The sequence below is a fragment of the Bombina bombina genome, chromosome 6 (genome assembly GCF_027579735.1).
Source record: "Bombina bombina isolate aBomBom1 chromosome 6, aBomBom1.pri, whole genome shotgun sequence".
Taxonomy (NCBI): Eukaryota; Metazoa; Chordata; class Amphibia; order Anura; family Bombinatoridae; genus Bombina; species Bombina bombina.
The window spans coordinates 1004560222-1004577884 of NC_069504.1; the positions used below are offsets into that span (position 1 = coordinate 1004560222).

At 32.9% G+C, this 17663-nt stretch overlaps 1 protein-coding gene across 1 annotated transcript; it reads left to right on the forward strand.

Moving 5' to 3' along the window:
• Positions 1-1856: 1856 nt before the first annotated feature.
• On the forward strand, positions 1857-4621 carry HAND1 (heart and neural crest derivatives expressed 1). Its single transcript, XM_053716199.1, has 2 exons — positions 1857-2607; positions 3760-4621. Exons 1-2 carry the CDS (start codon positions 2119-2121, stop codon positions 3862-3864), a joined length of 594 nt encoding a protein of 197 aa, XP_053572174.1. The 5' UTR covers positions 1857-2118; the 3' UTR covers positions 3865-4621.
• The last annotated feature ends 13042 nt before the right edge of the window (positions 4622-17663 follow it).

Genomic DNA, 17663 nt, shown 5'->3' on the forward strand with positions numbered 1-17663 from the left:
TATTGCATTGAGTAAGATAATTGTTCAATGCAATACTCTTGTTATTTTGATATATATATATGTGTGTGTGTATGTATATATTTATATATATATATATATATATATATATATATATTAGTAATAATCATGCAATATTAATAATCATTAAATAATATACTACAGCAGACGGGAAAAATCATAAATATTTTAATAGAAATAACCTACTTTTAGTGGAAAAAAATGAAGAATATATTTTGCAGCCATCTACATGCAGATGCAAATAATATAAGTTAAATAATTAGTTGATTTTCATATTAAAATGCAAAACTAAACAAAACTGTTGTATGAACTAAGCTGTATTTGGCTTTTGCTCCAGCATGCTAAATAGGATTTAGGTCAATTCTATTCTAGTTGTCCTATTTACCAATATGATTATTTAGCTAGTATATAGATAGTATGAATAATAACTATCTTATGTACAACAATTTAAAACTATATAATTAATATCGCAGTGAATGTCTGTGTATGTGCTGCTGCTGCTACAGTACTTTAGTAATCATTAATTAATATATTATCTAGGTTTATTGAGATCAGTAAAGCAAAATAAGTATCACCCTGTCCTTGACAAGGTTTAATGGTTAGTGTACTCTGATTTAATAAGGTTGTGGCTAGTAGAAGGTAATAAGCCACAATATTACCCTTCAGATTTAAATAGCCAGTGAAAAACATCAAGTAATATATAGTTACCAGAACAAAGCGTGACAAGAAATTCTAAATATTCATTTTATTTCTTAGGGACCTAAGAAGATTTAAAGCCAGATCCCTGAAGTTTAATGATTTCTTCCATAGAAGGAAATGTAATATATGTAATGTCATTTTAAGTAAATGTAACACTGTATAAACCTAAACTATAGCTTATTTTTTTGGAACAATAGGAAAAGTGTTAAATAATCGTATTTATTTTCATAAAAAAAATATTTTACTCTATATATATATATATATATATATATATATATATATATATATATATATATAAATAAACATATTGTCGTGGTAAGATAATAATACATAGAATTCCTTTCATTTTTACAAACTTTCCACATTCTTAAAAGAGCAAACTAAATATTTGTTCCTGATTCCTGGTTCAATTTCTTTCTGTGAATTAATGGCTGTTTCTTGCACACGAATAGAAATAAAACAAATACCATTTTACTACAATAAAAAAACAAATACAAGTTGGTACATATTGTATAACCGAATCATTTAACAAGTATCTGTTCTTCTATTACTGTTTTCTATTTCCTATTTTGCATATATTATGTATCCAGTAAGTTATTAACTGTTCATAACACGTAAATAATAGAGAAATATTTAACAAATGAAATAGTTTTAGCAACATCCAATGCAGGGGAAGGAAATCCAACACATTTATTTTGTTTTTTTAAATATAATTACAAATTCAATTTTTTTTCCATTTGCATTAATAGTTTAAATATAATTTTATTCTGCTAGTTTTTTTAATAACTGTTATGTTTTTTTTAAAAAAATCGTAAAAAATGTATTATTTTACATGACACATTTGTTTTGCTTTTTATATTTTAACTTAAAAAATAGACTTTATGAAATATGTACATTTGCAAATGAAAACAGGCAATTTTAAGATGTGTCACCAAGATGCCAAATAGGCTATTAGTAGCCAGGTAGTTTATTGTTATTTCTTTTGCCCCCCTCCTTTCTCCCTGTAGTTCCCATTGGCTCTGCTCGCTGACATCAAGAGTGGGAGCTATATAAAACCAGACTGCAAGGGTGAAGAAGGGTTAAAGTGTTCAGAGCCGCAGAGCAGCAGCCTGGATAGAGCCTGTTATGATTTTATCCTGTTTAATCTCATATATATATATTTTGGCTTAGTATCCTGAAGTGTAGGGAGCAGCTAAATGCAGAGCAGCCATTTTCAGCCGGGCTGTGATTCCCCAGGCGAATTTGAGGCTTGAAGCATCTTTCATAAACTGAGAATTGGAAGTTGTTGTTTTGACCGAGCCCATGGGGTTACACTAAGGAGATCTGACAAAAGCAGAGGCTGGGAAAACGGTTCGTTGGCTTTTAGGGCATTAGAAGAGTCGATTACCCTTTCTGCAGAACATGAACCTCATTGGGAGTTATCAGCACCATCACATGATGCCTGAACCCTTCATATTCACACCAGGCTCAAGATGTCACCAGGAAAGACCTTATTTCCAGGGATGGGTGCTCAATCCTGGAGAGGTGTCCCCAGATTTTGCAACTCAACCGCCTTATAGCCCAGAATATGGTGCAGTGGGACCTTCTCAAGCAAACAGCCGCATGGAAACCCTTGGAGGTAGGCTCGGCAGAAGGAAAGGATTGCCCCCCAAGAAGGAAAGGAGAAGAACTGAGAGCATCAACAGTGCGTTTGCCGAGCTCAGAGAGTGTATCCCCAACGTTCCTGCAGACACCAAACTCTCCAAAATCAAGACTTTAAGGCTGGCTACTAGCTATATTGGCTATCTAATGGATGTGCTGGCCAAGGACACTGAACCTGGGGCCACTGAAGGCTTTAGGGCTGATCTAAAGAAAGTGGATGTCAGGGAGAGCAAACGAAAAAAGGACCAGGTTGGTAGCAAAAATAGTCCACATAGGTCTTAAATGGGAAAACTTCATGTAAAGATCTGTCTGTCTATCTATCGATCTATCTAGCTAAACCTATAGCTAACTCTAATGCAACATTTTGAAAATATTTTCCATGCATAGGCGCGTATATCTATATGTGGCTGTGTGTGTGTGTGTATGTATATATATCTATATATGTATGTATAAACATGTGTGTATATATATATATATATATATATATATATATATATATATATATATATATATATATATATATATATACATAAAGTATATATAAAAATATATATATATACACATACATGTGTGTGTGTAAATATATATATATACGTGTGAATATATGTATCTATATGTGAATATATATATATATATATATATATATATATATATATATATATATATATACTATTATTTTGCTAAATATTTAGATGACGTTTATATAAATATATAAATCCAGTTAAATAGTAAAAATGATATACTTCTAATATGTTTCGCATATGAAGCAAACAACCGTTAGGTGTTTTTTATGCAATTATGCTCAACTTCAATTATATCTGGTTGGCTAATATACATATATTTTCCCCCAAAATCAATACTGAAATATAGAAATTAAAATGTCAAATATACAAGTTTTTAAACTCTGCACACAAAATGTTATTGGTTTTCTTATTTGAGATTTTATTTTCTAGGTTAGATTATGAAAGAACCAGAATATGTAATTTTATAGAAGAAAAAAAAATGGAAAAAATAAAGTCCTTAGGAAATATAATAATAATTCATTTTAAATAAACACATGTAACACATGATTTCCAAATGTTGTTAAATTACAGGAACCGATAAAGGCAGAAGAGTATAAATAATTTATATTATTTTATATTTATTTATGGTTAGTGTGATAGATATACACATATTATGGAAACATTTAATGGTATGTTTATATAAATATTGTTTACAGAGGCGGAAGTGTTTCACGTAGGATAAAATAATAAAATGCATATATTTGTTAGAAATCTAAACATTTACTTATTTTGTGGTTGGGGATACACTTACTTTCCTAAGGCTAAGTGCCCTCTTGTAGGCAATGGGAATGTATACAAACTTCAGATATTATCTAATTGATTCCTTTGTCTCTTGCAGCAAAATGAAGGATTGTGGGGTTCAGTTCCCCCTACAGGGGAAAAGAAATTAAAAGGAAGGACTGGTTGGCCTCAGCAAGTTTGGGCCTTAGAACTGAATCCTTAAAAGTGTTTTAGGAGTCAAAATGAATGTACTGTTTGATTTCCTGCATATGGAGACAAAGGAAAAATATTCACAAGCACTCTTCAGGCTGGGTCAGAGAAATACACAGTCATCTGTAATTAGTGCAATGTTTTTTGTTTTTTATTTTTATTTTAAATAGGACCACAAGCAAACAGGACTTTGCAGCTTAAACACAATGATTTTCACAAGACAAAGCTGTGTAAACTACCTTGGAAACATTTTGTGTGCGCTTTGAAATAACATTGCACACAATGACTTCACTTCTATCTGCAACATTTAGCTAAAAAAAAAAAATTCTTGTCACTTTCTGGATTTTATTTTTATTTTTTTGTCAACGTGTCTCAGGGAATTGATCTATGGAGGTAAACCCAATGGTACCTCTAAGGTCCTTCTCTCTACAGGTTCTTTCAGGCCTTATCCAACATAAACAGTTATAATTCAGTTTTAATAAAAACAGGTTTCAAACATGAGATTTGACACACAAAACATGTACACATGTAATTTGATATTAATACACACACATATATATAAATATCCATTTCTCCAAGAAATGGTTGGCACAATACATAATTTGTACATTTGAAACAGGCTATTTTTTTTCCTGGATGAAAGGGGAGGGAGATGTCACCTATCTTAATTAATTAAGGATTTATTCTGCATTTCCATTTACATTTAGCAGAATATCATCTTTATTAATTTTGTAAATAATAAAACTTTTTTTTTCACTTTATGAAAATGTTTATTGTAATAACTACCTAGTTGTGAGAATTTGGCAAATTTACTGTAATATGCGTTTTCTACCTCAAATGTTTTCATCGCTATAAGAAGTCAAAGCTGCCAAGTCAAATATTTATGCTGTTAAAAAATAAAATATTTTTAAGAATATAACCACATTTCTGTATTTTATCGTGGGTTTTAATCCTGCTAACACCGAGATAAATCAAGTTGTGTAGAAACAAAACAGAGAGAAAAATGTGTTGTATTTTATTTTACAAGGGGTTTGTCTGGGAATTCGCAGGTTCATTGGCCAAATTTATTCAAAACGAAAATGAAACACTTGATTTTTAAATATATAATTAGATAGATAATGGATATATTTATTTGATCATGTTTGTTTTCTATTTAAATGGTATTGATGTTTCCTTATTGAATGAAGACTTGAAAAGTGCAATCATTTTCTAGAATTAGATTAATATATTAATATAGCTGTCATGTTTTGCAGTGTATATAGGTGCTTTATAGTTAGACAGCAGTGTATTCACATCAAATGCATCCTTAGACATATAGTTGTTAGTAAATGTATGCTTTTTTATTTTTCTGGCTTCATTATGAGTACAAGAAACATTTTGTTTGAGAAAATGAGTTATTTCAGGATATAGGAACTCCTAGAGCATATTTTAAAACGTTAAAGTAATATGGTTGGTGATGTGAAAGGGTTAACCCTGTATATGGGGACAGATGAAGCTCTGAATGACTTGCAAGGCTATAGCTACAGAAGTCCACTGCTTGATAAGTAATTGGTGTGATGATGTCTTGTTATTGCTGCTAAACACACTATAGTCCAACTTACATGAGTCAGGACAGGGGATCCAATGAATCATCTGAGCTCACTGACACCCTATTAATGCACCCGGACCTACTGAAGCAAATAAAAGCAGCCAGTAAATCACTAAATCTGTCAATTAACTTTTATGCAACAGCGACTGTTTTAGCTGACATTAAACAATGACACAGAGAGAAGGAGCCCGCTGGATGTCATATTTATAGATGTTACAAAGGAACACGATAGATAGGTAGATAGATAGATAGATAGATAGATAGATAGATAGATAGATAGATAGATAGTCTTAGATAGATAGATAGATAGATTGATAGATAGATGATAGATGATAGATGATAGATAGATATAGATAGATAGATAGATGATAGATAGATGATAGATATAGATAGTCTTAGATAGATTGATAGATAGATAGATAGATAGATAGATAGATAGATAGATAGATAGCATAGATAGAGAGAGACTAGAACTGCAATTGCATCAGAGATCTCATGGATTACAAACATTCGCAGGCAAACAATATCGAAGATTGTCAATATATATAGTGATCATATTATTATGATTAAGTTAATAAAAAATTTAAAAGGAAAAAAAAATACACATTGAAACAAAATTCCCAGGTAAATAACCGGGTGACTTTTTTTTTTTACTTTAGCGGATACCCAGTTTTAATCGCATTTTCAGCACAGTCATCAGCAAATTCCTAATTTTTGAGTAAATAGTTTTAAATGATTTGTTCTCCATAAGATGCTAAATAGGTTATAACAATATTATAATATGCTAAATATGTTATAATGCTAAATATAACACTATTATAAGATGCTAAATATGTTATACCAATATTATAAGATGCTAAATATGTTATACCAATATTATAAGATGCTAAATATAACAATATTATAAGATGCTAAATAGGTTATACCAATATTATAATATGCTATAATGCTAAATATAACAATATTATAAGATGCTAAATATGTTATAACAATATTATAAGATGCTAAATATAACAATATTATAAGATGCTAAATAGGTTATAACAATATTATAATATACTAAACATGTTATAACACTATTATAATATGCTAAATATAACAATATTATAAGATGCTAAATCTAACAATATTATAAAATGCTAAATCTAACAATATTATAAGATGCTAAATATAACAATATTATAAGATGCTAAATAGGTTATAACAATATTATAATATACTAAACATGTTATAACACTATTATAATATGCTAAATATAACAATATTATAAGATGCTAAATCTAACAATATTATAAAATGCTAAATCTAACAATATTATAAGATGCTAAATATAACAATATTATAAGATGCTAAATATAACAATATTATAAGATGCTAAATATAACAATATTATAAGATGCTAAATCTAACAATATTATAAAATGCTAAATATAACAATATTATAAGATGCTAAATATAACAATATTATAAAATGCTAAATCTAACAATATTATAAGATGCTAAATATAACAATATTATAAGATGCTAAATCTAACAATATTATAAAATGCTAAATCTAACAATATTATAAGATGCTAAATATAACAATATTATAAGATGCTAAATAGGTTATAACAATATTATAAGATGCTAAATATGTTATAACAATATTATAAGATGCTAAAGAGGTTATTACAATATAATAAGATTCTAAATAGGTTATAAGAATATTATACAATGCTAAATATGTTATAACAATATTATAAGATGCTAAAGAGGTTATTACAATATAATACGATGCTAAATAGGTTATAACAATATTATACAATGCTAAATATGACATGTTATAACAATATTATAAGATGCTAAAGAGGTTATTGCAATATAATACGATGCTAAATAGGTTATAATGTATATGTTTCTGGGCACTATATTTGTAGAGCTTACATCTGTGAATTACTAGAATTATGCTCCTGGCGCAATGCAGGAAATTCTTCTGTACTGTGCATAATAGCCTGGGATGAAGCGTCTCGGCCAGGGTGAAAGAATTGAGCTTGTAACTTAACAGCCCATTCTGCAGTTTTTCTTACAGCTCCGGGTGGAAGCCCCATTAGTGTTAATGTGGCAAAGTCAAAGGCACCTTTATACTTTTTCTAGCTAAAACTTACACAAAACAATCTGGCCTTTATAAAGTCTCTTTACTAAAGAGGGTGAGGAATAAATAACAGTCTTCAAGAAAAAGCCAAGGAAAATTAGATCAAAAAAAGAAACAGTTTTAATGAGGAAAAACACCTCTACTATAATGATCGCACTGGGACTGCAAAAAGCAGGGCTGGGAGACTCCAGAGGGGCTGCAAAGCACTTTGTGTTGGGAGGGAAGGGGCTGCTGTCTGAGACCTGATACTTAAATGCAGTGTAGCAGTAACAGTGTAACTGGCAACAACATGGCAGAAAGAAACTTGGTGCACTGTATATAAAGTATCCCTGGTGATTGGGTGAATAATAGTAATGTGCAGTGTAGTAGTAACAGTGTAACTGGCAACAACATGGTAGAAAGCCACTAGCAGCTTGGTGCACTGTGTATAAAGTATCCCTGGTGATTGGGTGAATAACAGTAATGTGCAGTGTAGCAGTAACAGTGTAACTGGCAACATGGTAGAAAGCAACTAGCAGCTTGGTGCACTGTGTATAAAGTATCCCTGGTGATTGGGTGAATAACAGTAATGTGCAGTGTAGCAGTAACAGTGTAACTGGCAACATGGTAGAAAGCCACTAGCAGCTTGGTGCACTGTGTATAAAGTATCCCTGGTAATTGGGTGAATAACAGTAATGTGCAGTGTAGTAGTAACAGTGTAACTGGCAACATGGTAGAAAGCAACTAGCAGCTTGGTGCACTGTGTATAAAGTATCCCTGGTGATTGGGTGAATAACAGTAAATAATGTGCAGTGTAGTAGTAACAGTGTAACTGGCAACAACATGGTAGAAAGCAACTAGCAGTTTGGTGCACTGTGTATAAAGTATCCCTGGTGATTGGGTGAATAACAGTAATGTGCAGTGTAGTAGTAACAGTGTAACTGGCAACAACATGGTAGAAAGCAACTAGCAGCTTGGTGCACTGTGTATAAAGTATCCCTGGTGATTGGGTGAATAACAGTAATGTGCAGTGTAGTAGTAACAGTGTAACTGGCAACAACATGGTAGAAAGCAACTAGCAGCTTGGTGCACTGTGTATAAAGTATCCCTGGTGATTGGGTGAATAACAGTAAATAATGTGCAGTGTAGTAGTAACAGTGTAACTGGCAACAACATGGTAGAAAGCAACTAGCAGCTTGGTGCACTGTGTATAAAGTATCCCTGGTAATTGGGTGAATAACAGTAATGTGCAGTGTAGTAGTAACAGTGTAACTGGCAACAACATGGTAGAAAGCAACTAGCAGCTTCGTGCTCTGTGTATAAAGTATCCCTGGTGATTGGGTGAATAATAGTAAATAATGTGCAGTGTAGTAGTAACAGTGTAACTGGCAACAACATGGCAGAAAGCAACTAGCAGTTTGGTGCACTGTGTATAAAGTATCCCTGGTGATTGGGTGAATAACAGTAAATAATGTGCAGTGTAGTAGTAACAGTGTAACTGGCAACAACATGGCAGAAAGCAACTAGCAGTTTGGTGCACTGTGTATAAAGTATCCCTGGTGATTGGGTGAATAACAGTAATGTGCAGTGTAGTAGTAACAGTGTAACTGGCAACAACATGGCAGAAAGCAACTAGCAGCTTGGTGCACTGTGTATAAAGTATCCCTGGTGATTTGGTGAATAACAGTAATGTGCAGTGTAGTAGTAACAGTGTAACTGGCAACAACATGGTAGAAAGCAACTAGCAGCTTGGTGCACTGTGTATAAAGTATCCCTGGTGATTGGGTGAATAACAGTAATGTGCAGTGTAGCAGTAACAGTGTAACTGGCAACAACATGGTAGAAAGCAACTAGCAGCTTGGTGCACTGTGTATAAAGTATCCCTGGTGATTGGGTGAATAACAGTAATGTGCAGTTATCAACCTACATACAATGTAATAGCTAAAAGTACAATTAGAGCTTACATTTCGGTCCCTAATTATTGTGTGCATAGTATATATGATCCGTTAAGTAATATGTTGTAAAAAATCTGCATAAGAAATAAATGTTTTAAAAGCTTTTAAAGCTGCATTTTTCCTGCAAAATCGTCCTTGTTTTGCTGTCTATGGACACACCATTTGAAAAGCATCTTGAGTATGTTTGTTTTATCTAATTTTTTGTGACCCATATGAAAACATAAATTAGCAGCTCCTAAACTGATAAATCACTCTGTCCAATGTTGTAGGGTCAGTGTTCTGAATTCTGCAGGTTGAATTTAGATTTCTAAACATAAAAAAAAAAAAAAACATTTTCTGAGTTACATTTTAGAAACATTTAGCAAAACAAATAAAGTATATTACAAAACTTTCTAATTATTCATAATTAAATATTATTTGGGAATATTTTTTTAAGTATACCGTTTTATCAGGAAAATCTTGACATAAGAATTTAGATTTGACATTTACTAATTAATGTAACTCGTTTTTCTTTTTTATTGTAAAGAGTCATTAAAGGGACATTAAATGCTAGATAAAATGATGCATTCAATGAAAAGATTAGTCTGAGAATAGCATGAACATGTATTTTGTAAAGTGTATTAGCTGTTTAAATATTTTACAAAGAAAGTGTAAAGTTTTAGCTTATATAAAACAATGGAAGCTGCCATGTTGTAACTTAGGTTACCTTCTCTGCTGTAGCCAATTAAGGACAGTTATAAATAGTTTACTAGAGTGTGCAGCCAATGGCTGTGTGGAATATAACAGTGTTCTGCACTTCCATTTCTAACAAGAACTAAAAAGCTGACAATTTAAGGATGGAATTACAGGAAAAGGGGACAAAATAAATAATACAAGTATATTGCAGAGGTTTTTTTTATATATACGATTTATAATTTGTCATTACCATCTCAAAGTGTGTAATGTCCCTTTAAGGTTTTTATTCATTAGAGTGTCTGTAGTAGATAATTATTGGTGAACACTTACAATCTCATTTTACTAAACAATTATATTATACCCCCTTTCCTCATGTTGCACACGGATACATTGTACATTTATTTGCTAATAATATAAGAAAACATTAGAAATGATTCACATATGTTTCATAGGATATGGCATAGGTAGTGGATAATAGCACATTTCATAGGAAAATAACTAGTAGTGATGTTAACAATATAATTTTAATATATTTAATGGAGACAACAGTGAATATATATTTTTAAATTACATATATAAAATAAAGAATAGGCATGTTAAACTATATTTGTATTACAATTCTACATGAATCTCTAATCTGAGGATAATGTATTAAGATAAATCTAATTCATATACGGAATAGAATACGATTTTGTTCCCGTCTGTGCAAGGAGTAAAGAAAAAAAAATCACAATGTTAATATTATTTGTATATATAATTGTTACAATACATTTAACAATATGTACTAAATAATAACTTTATATTAACAAAACAGAATTGTGTATATGTGTGTTTAATTTTCTTGGAGGATTTACACTTTTATACTGCTAGATACATATCCCCCTTTTATTAATAAGGTGATATAAACTATAAATTCCCATGTTACTTGCTAGTATTGATACAATATCTTTAATCTTTATTCTTTAATCTTTATTCCTTAAACTTAGGTTAACAATAACTATTATATCCTGGTGTTATATATATATATATATATATATATATATATATATATATATATATATATATATATATATATATATATATATATATATATATATATATATATATATTTGTATCCTTATCTACAATAATGTTCTATGTATTAATACAATACATTTTATCTCGATATCTGCCAGAATTTTAAGATATTTAAACAATGTGAATATGTTCTATTTTAAGAGCTAGAGATTATTACAGTTTACATTCTCTATTCTGTATTATTTAATCTACTATTTTAAATGCAATTCATATGCAAGAATATTTTAATAGACATATCTTATTATGTGAACATATGCATATAGACAGTATGTGGATTCTATCGGAAAACATTTATTACAATTTTTAATTAAAGTTCCAGCATATATTTTATGGCCCCTAGTATTCCTGATAGATATATTACTGTGTCATTCACGTGTAAAGTTATTAAATATAATTAGTAAAATGGCAAGTGATACAGAGAAGGATACATAGGTAAGTATGCAAAACTTGTGTTATAGTTACCAGATCATATCAAGGTAGCACAGCTACTCTAAACATTACTGTAACAGTCTAAATTTAGATACTGAAGTATGCAAAGTATGAGCTATCTGTATTTCAGTAACTGGCATATTAAATGCAAACACACAGCATCCAAACCCAGCAGCGAATGTTTAGAAGTTGATAATTTACCTTATCTGTGAGCAGGAGATAGTTGGTGTAATCAGGAAAAATGTGCATTTTTATGAAGAAAAAACTATTTAATATTAACACTTCTTTATCCCCTTAAAAAATCTAATATCCACTTAATAAAATCCAGCCCATAGGCTAGTTGTATACTGAAGTAGGGTATTACACAATGGTGTTCCATGTATTAATATACAAGTAAATACAGAGATTATACATCAGTAACATAAATAAAACATATGAACAATGTATGATTCTATGATTTGCTTAAAACAATATAAATACCTATTTTACATGTGAGGGTCATATTGTAAGGCAATAGTATTATTTCACAATCTGCTGTTGCAATTTGTTTAATTAAATAATGCACAGGGATGATGTGCTCACATGGGACTATTTGATATAAAAAGAAAGAGGGTCTGCCCTTATTACACTACCCCTGCAGCAGATACTGGCATCTTCACAATCTGCTGTTGCAAGTTGTTTAATTAAATAATGCACAGGGATGATGTGCTCACATGGGAATATTTGATATAAAAAGAAAGAGGGTCTGCCCTTATTACACTACCCCTGCAGCAGATACTGGCATCTTCACAATCTGCCATTTGCCTTCAGTCATAAGTAATTTTGTATCTGTGCATGTGATCTAATTGGAGTCCCTCCTTATCTTGGATGGGTTAATGTGGAGGGATCCCCAGACATCCCGGAGCCAAATAAAAGGACAATTTAATGACATCACATTCAGAAGGTGGCATACATGGAAAGTGAGGCAGATGAAGGCTAAATCTCAGTGCCTGTAATAAGGTTAGCTGATGACAGTGAGATAGGAACCCTATAAGAGTTGCATAGAGATCTTGTAGGATGTTATCTGTGAATGTAATAGGATGATAAGAGGAATTCAGTGTTTCAGTGCTTGCTCGGATCAGTCTATACAGCAGGAGGGAGAGATAGAGCCTGGTGCTGTCTGTGACTGACATCTGCTGCATATCTAGCGGTGAAAGGGTCAAGTGACAGGTTTCCCAGCAAGCTAATAACCTGATAGACAATAATATGTTAGAGGGTTTTTGTTTCCATCAGTTATAAGGTAAAATCTGTATTTCTTTCTGCATTTCTTCTTCTTCATCTTCTTATTTTTTTTTATTAATGTTGCATTGCTCCCTGGCTGACATGGGTAAACCTCTAACATATTATTGTCTATCAGGGACTTACATATATGTATGAGAGTCTGTTCCTCACCTAGGTGTTAGTAACTGAATTTTTTCTTCTGCCGAACAAAAAATAAAAGTTCAAGCACAAGCTTTGTGTGTAGCCTGTAAGGCTTCCTGTCAGTCAAAATCAGTGAAAATCTAAGATTGATTTTCTTTTGGTAAAGGGATATGAAACACAATTTTTTTTTCTTTTGTGATTCAGATAGAGCATGCATTTTTAAGCAACTTCCTAATTTACTCCTATTATCAATTTTCATAATTCTCTTGGTATCTTTGAACATCAGGAATGTAAACTTTTTGGTTCCGAACCTTGGTAGCACTTACTGATGGTGCCTAAATGTAGCCACCAATCAGCAAGCGCTACCCAGGTGCAGAACAAAAAATGGACTGACTCCTAAGAGAGAGCTAAGAGAACTAAGAAAAAAATTATAATAGCAGTAAATTAGAAGTTTGCTTCAAATTGCCAGCTCTATCTGAACCATGGAAGAAAAAAAAACTGTGTTTCATATCCCTTTAATAAACTATCTAAAATGTGTCCATCCACTCAAGACCTATACATTAGCACAGAGCCACTATTGGGTAATGACATGGAGAAGACAGCTTGTTAGAAAGGATGACTTTATTTATTTATTAATAACAAGCTTTATAGAAGATTTCAGCATAATATTACAAAGACAGAAGTTTGAATGCAAAGGCAAAAAAAAACGCTTTTCCAAGAGTATTACATCTGTCTCATCATATTTCCTAAATTGTGAACGATAAGTCTCTTGTGGATCGAAGAGTCCATTAATATTGACCTTGTTATTGTACATTTTCTCTATAACAAATCTAATATCATTGTTATAGCATTATTAATGATAATCTTGTGGCAAATATCTGGCTATAATAATAACAGTTGCACTTATTGCCAATTCTTACAACACATTGAATTGGGAAATAGAATGTGCCAGGCATATTCCCCTGAGAGGAGTAGTATAGAAAAGTAAAGTGAGTAATGAAAGAGTAGGGGAAAATAGAGAGTTGGGAGGGAAAGTGGAGAGGGGAGAAAAAAAAGGGGGAGGGAGGGGGCATGGGATGGAGGGTGGCATATCCAGAGGGGGTTCCTGATCCATTCTGTGGGTTTACAGTTCTAAAGGGTCAACGTTCTACTTTATAATTCTTTACCTTCCCATATCAAGCAAACCATTTCGTGTATCTCTGTTCTGTTCGTTCTCAAACAGTGATATTCTCTGCAGCTGTAGCAGGTGTCCCACTCTGGCCTTCCACTCCTGCAGGTTTGGGTTTTGTCGCAGTTTCCAGTATTTAGGGATTATTCCCTTAGCTCCATTTAGCATTAATAGGAGTAGGTGGTGCCTAGCGTCACCAACTACTTTAGGTAGCTTGTGGTAGATTAGATAGCTTAGAAAGGATCATTTCTAAAATTATTATTAATAATAAAATGATAATTTTGGTGCTGAACAATACAAACTAAATTGGCTTAGATCATCAGTTGATGCGCAGCAATTTTGCTTGTAGTTAAAGGCACTAAACCCAATTTTTTTATTTCATCATTCAGATAGAGCATGCCATTTTAAGCAACTTTCTTATTTACTCATATTATCAATTTTTCTTTGTTCTCTTGCTACCTTTATTTAAAAAGCAAGAATGGGATGCATAGGAGTCGGCCCATTTTTGGTTGAGAACCTGGATTATGCTTGCTTATTGGTGGGTAAATGTAAGCCTTCAATAAGCAAGCGCTATCTATGGTGCTGAACCTAAAATGGACTGGCTGCTAAGATTTACATTCCTGCTTTTAAAATAACCCCTTAATGACCAGACCATTTTTCATATTTTTTTTACCCTTAAGGACCAGGGCTATTTTTACATTTCTGCAGTGTTTGTGTTTGTTTAGCTGTAATTTTCTTCTTACTCATTTACTGTACCCACACATATTATATACAGTTTTTCTTGCAATTAAATGGACTTTCTAAAGATAGAATTATTTTCATAATATCTTATAATTTACTATAAAAAAAAAATGAGGAAAAAATGAAAAAAGAAACACTTTTTCTAACTTTGACCCCCAAAATCTGTTACACATCTACAACCACCAAAAAACACTCATGCTAAATAGTTTCTACATTTTGTCCTGAGTTTAGAAATACCCAATGTTTACATGTTCTTTGCTTTTTTTGCAAGTTATAGGGCAATAAATACAAGTAGCACTTTGCTATTTCCAAACCATTATTTTTCAAAATTAGCGCTAGTTACATTGGAACCCTGATATCTGTCAGGAATCCCTGAATATCCCTTGACATGTATATAATTTTCTTTAGAAGACAACCCAAAGTATTGATCTAGGCCCATTTTGGTATATTTCATGCCACCATTTTACTGCCAAATGCAATCAAATAAAAAAAATCGTTCACTTTTTCACAAATTTTGTCACAAACTTTAGGATTCTCACTGAAATTATTTGCAAACAGCTTGTGCAATTATGGCACAAATGGTTGTAAATGCTTCTCTGGGATCCCCTTTGCTCAGAAATAGCAGACTTATATGACTTCGGTGTTGCTTTTTGGTAATTAGAAGGCCGATAAATGCCGCTGTGCACCACACGTGTATTATGCCCAGCAGTGAAGGGGTTAATTAGGGAGCTTGTATGGAGCTTGTAGGGTTAATTTTAGCTTTAGAGTAGTGTACTAGACAACCCAAAGTATTGATCTAGGCCCATTTTGGTATATTTCATGCCACCATTTCGCCGCCAAAAGCGATCAAACAAAATTCACAAGATTCACAAACTTTAGGTATCTCACTGAAATTATTTACAAACAGCTTGTGAAATTATGACACAGATGGTTGTAAATGTTTATCTGGGATCCCCTTTGTTTAGAAATAGCAGACATATATGGCTTTGGCATTGCTTTTTGGCAATTAGAAGGCCGCTAAATGCCGCTGCGCAGCACACTTGTATTATGCCTTGCATTGAAGGGGTTAATTAGGTAGCTTGTAGGGAGCTTGCAGGGTTAATTTTAGCTTTAGTGTAGAGATTAGCCTCCCACCTGACACATCCCACCCCCTGATCCCTCCCAAACAGCTCTCTTCCCACCCCCTCTCCACAATTGTCCCTGCCATCTTAAGTACTGGCAGAAAGTCTGGCAGTACTAAAATAAAAGGGTTTTTTTATTATTTTATTTTTTTAAACATTTATTCAGCTGTGATGGACCCCCCCTTAGCCCCAACCTCCCTGATCCCCCCCAAACAGCTCTCTAACCCTCCCCCCGCTACCTATTTGCTGCCATCTTAGGTACTGGCAGCTGCGCCAGTACCCAGTTTGACCCCAAAACAACGTTTTTTTTATATAATAGAGCTTTTTCTGTAGTGTAGCTGCCCCCCCTTAATACCCCCTCCCAGATCCTTTGATACTTATTTATTTAAAAAAAAACAAAATCCCTCTCCATCTCTCCTACAATTCAGGGATTATTGGTGCCAGTGGTTGCTGTGCACGCCCCCGCAGGCCCCCCCCCCGCACGCTCCCAGCACCCGGCGTACACATTGCACTTACAGGAACTGGATGCCGGGTAGCGATGGGCTGCCCATCCGCCTCCCTGCTAAGCTCCCACCCACCAACGTTCGGCACCATCGCTACCGGTGCAGAGAGGGAACAGAGTGGCTCTCTCTGCATCGGATGCTTGAAAAAGGGCATCACTGCAATACCCTGAGAGCTGCTAGACCAGTAAACACAGTAGATTTGCATAATCAACAAATACAAGATAACAAGACAATACAATAGCATTTACTCTGAATTTCAAATGAGTAGTAGATTTTTTCTAACAAATTTTAAAGTTATGTATATTTCCACTCCCCCTGTACCATGTGATAGTAATCAGCCAATCACAAATGCATATACGTATAGTCTGTGAGTTCTTGCACATGCTCAGTAGGAGCTGGTGACTCAAAAAGTGTAAATATAAATAGACTGTGCACATTATTTTTAATGAAAGTAAATTGGAAAGATGTTTAAAATTACATAGTGTATCTGAATCATGAAAATTTAATTTGACCTGAGTGTCCCTTTAATTAGACCAAGGATGTGCCAGGTACGTCCATTGTCACTAACTGACAGTTTTTTTTAGGATGTACCTGGCACACCCTTGGTCATTAAAGGGACAGTATACTGTAAAATAGTTTTTCCCTTAATGTGTTTACAATTACTTTTTTTACCAACTGCAGAGTAAAAAATGTATGATAATTAGCTTTTTAAGGCTTATTTGTGTATATCAAAGCTCTGATTTTGTGTTTTGAAGCCACAACCTAATAAAATGGGTTGAGCTTGTAGGTATAATCAGATCTCATTACTGTATCACATTGTGCGCATATACCTGCTTCTTTATCTTATATCTGTCCTTAAAACAATCACCAATACTTTGAGAGAACAATGGAAAATCAACATTTTATTACCTTATCTCTGCTTTATCACACTGGTAGTGAAATTTCTTCTGCTGCCTGTGTTTACAAAGCTTATCTATAGCTGGTACGCGCGGCCACAAACTTTCAGAATAGGTGGGGATACCACATGCTAAATCAACAATT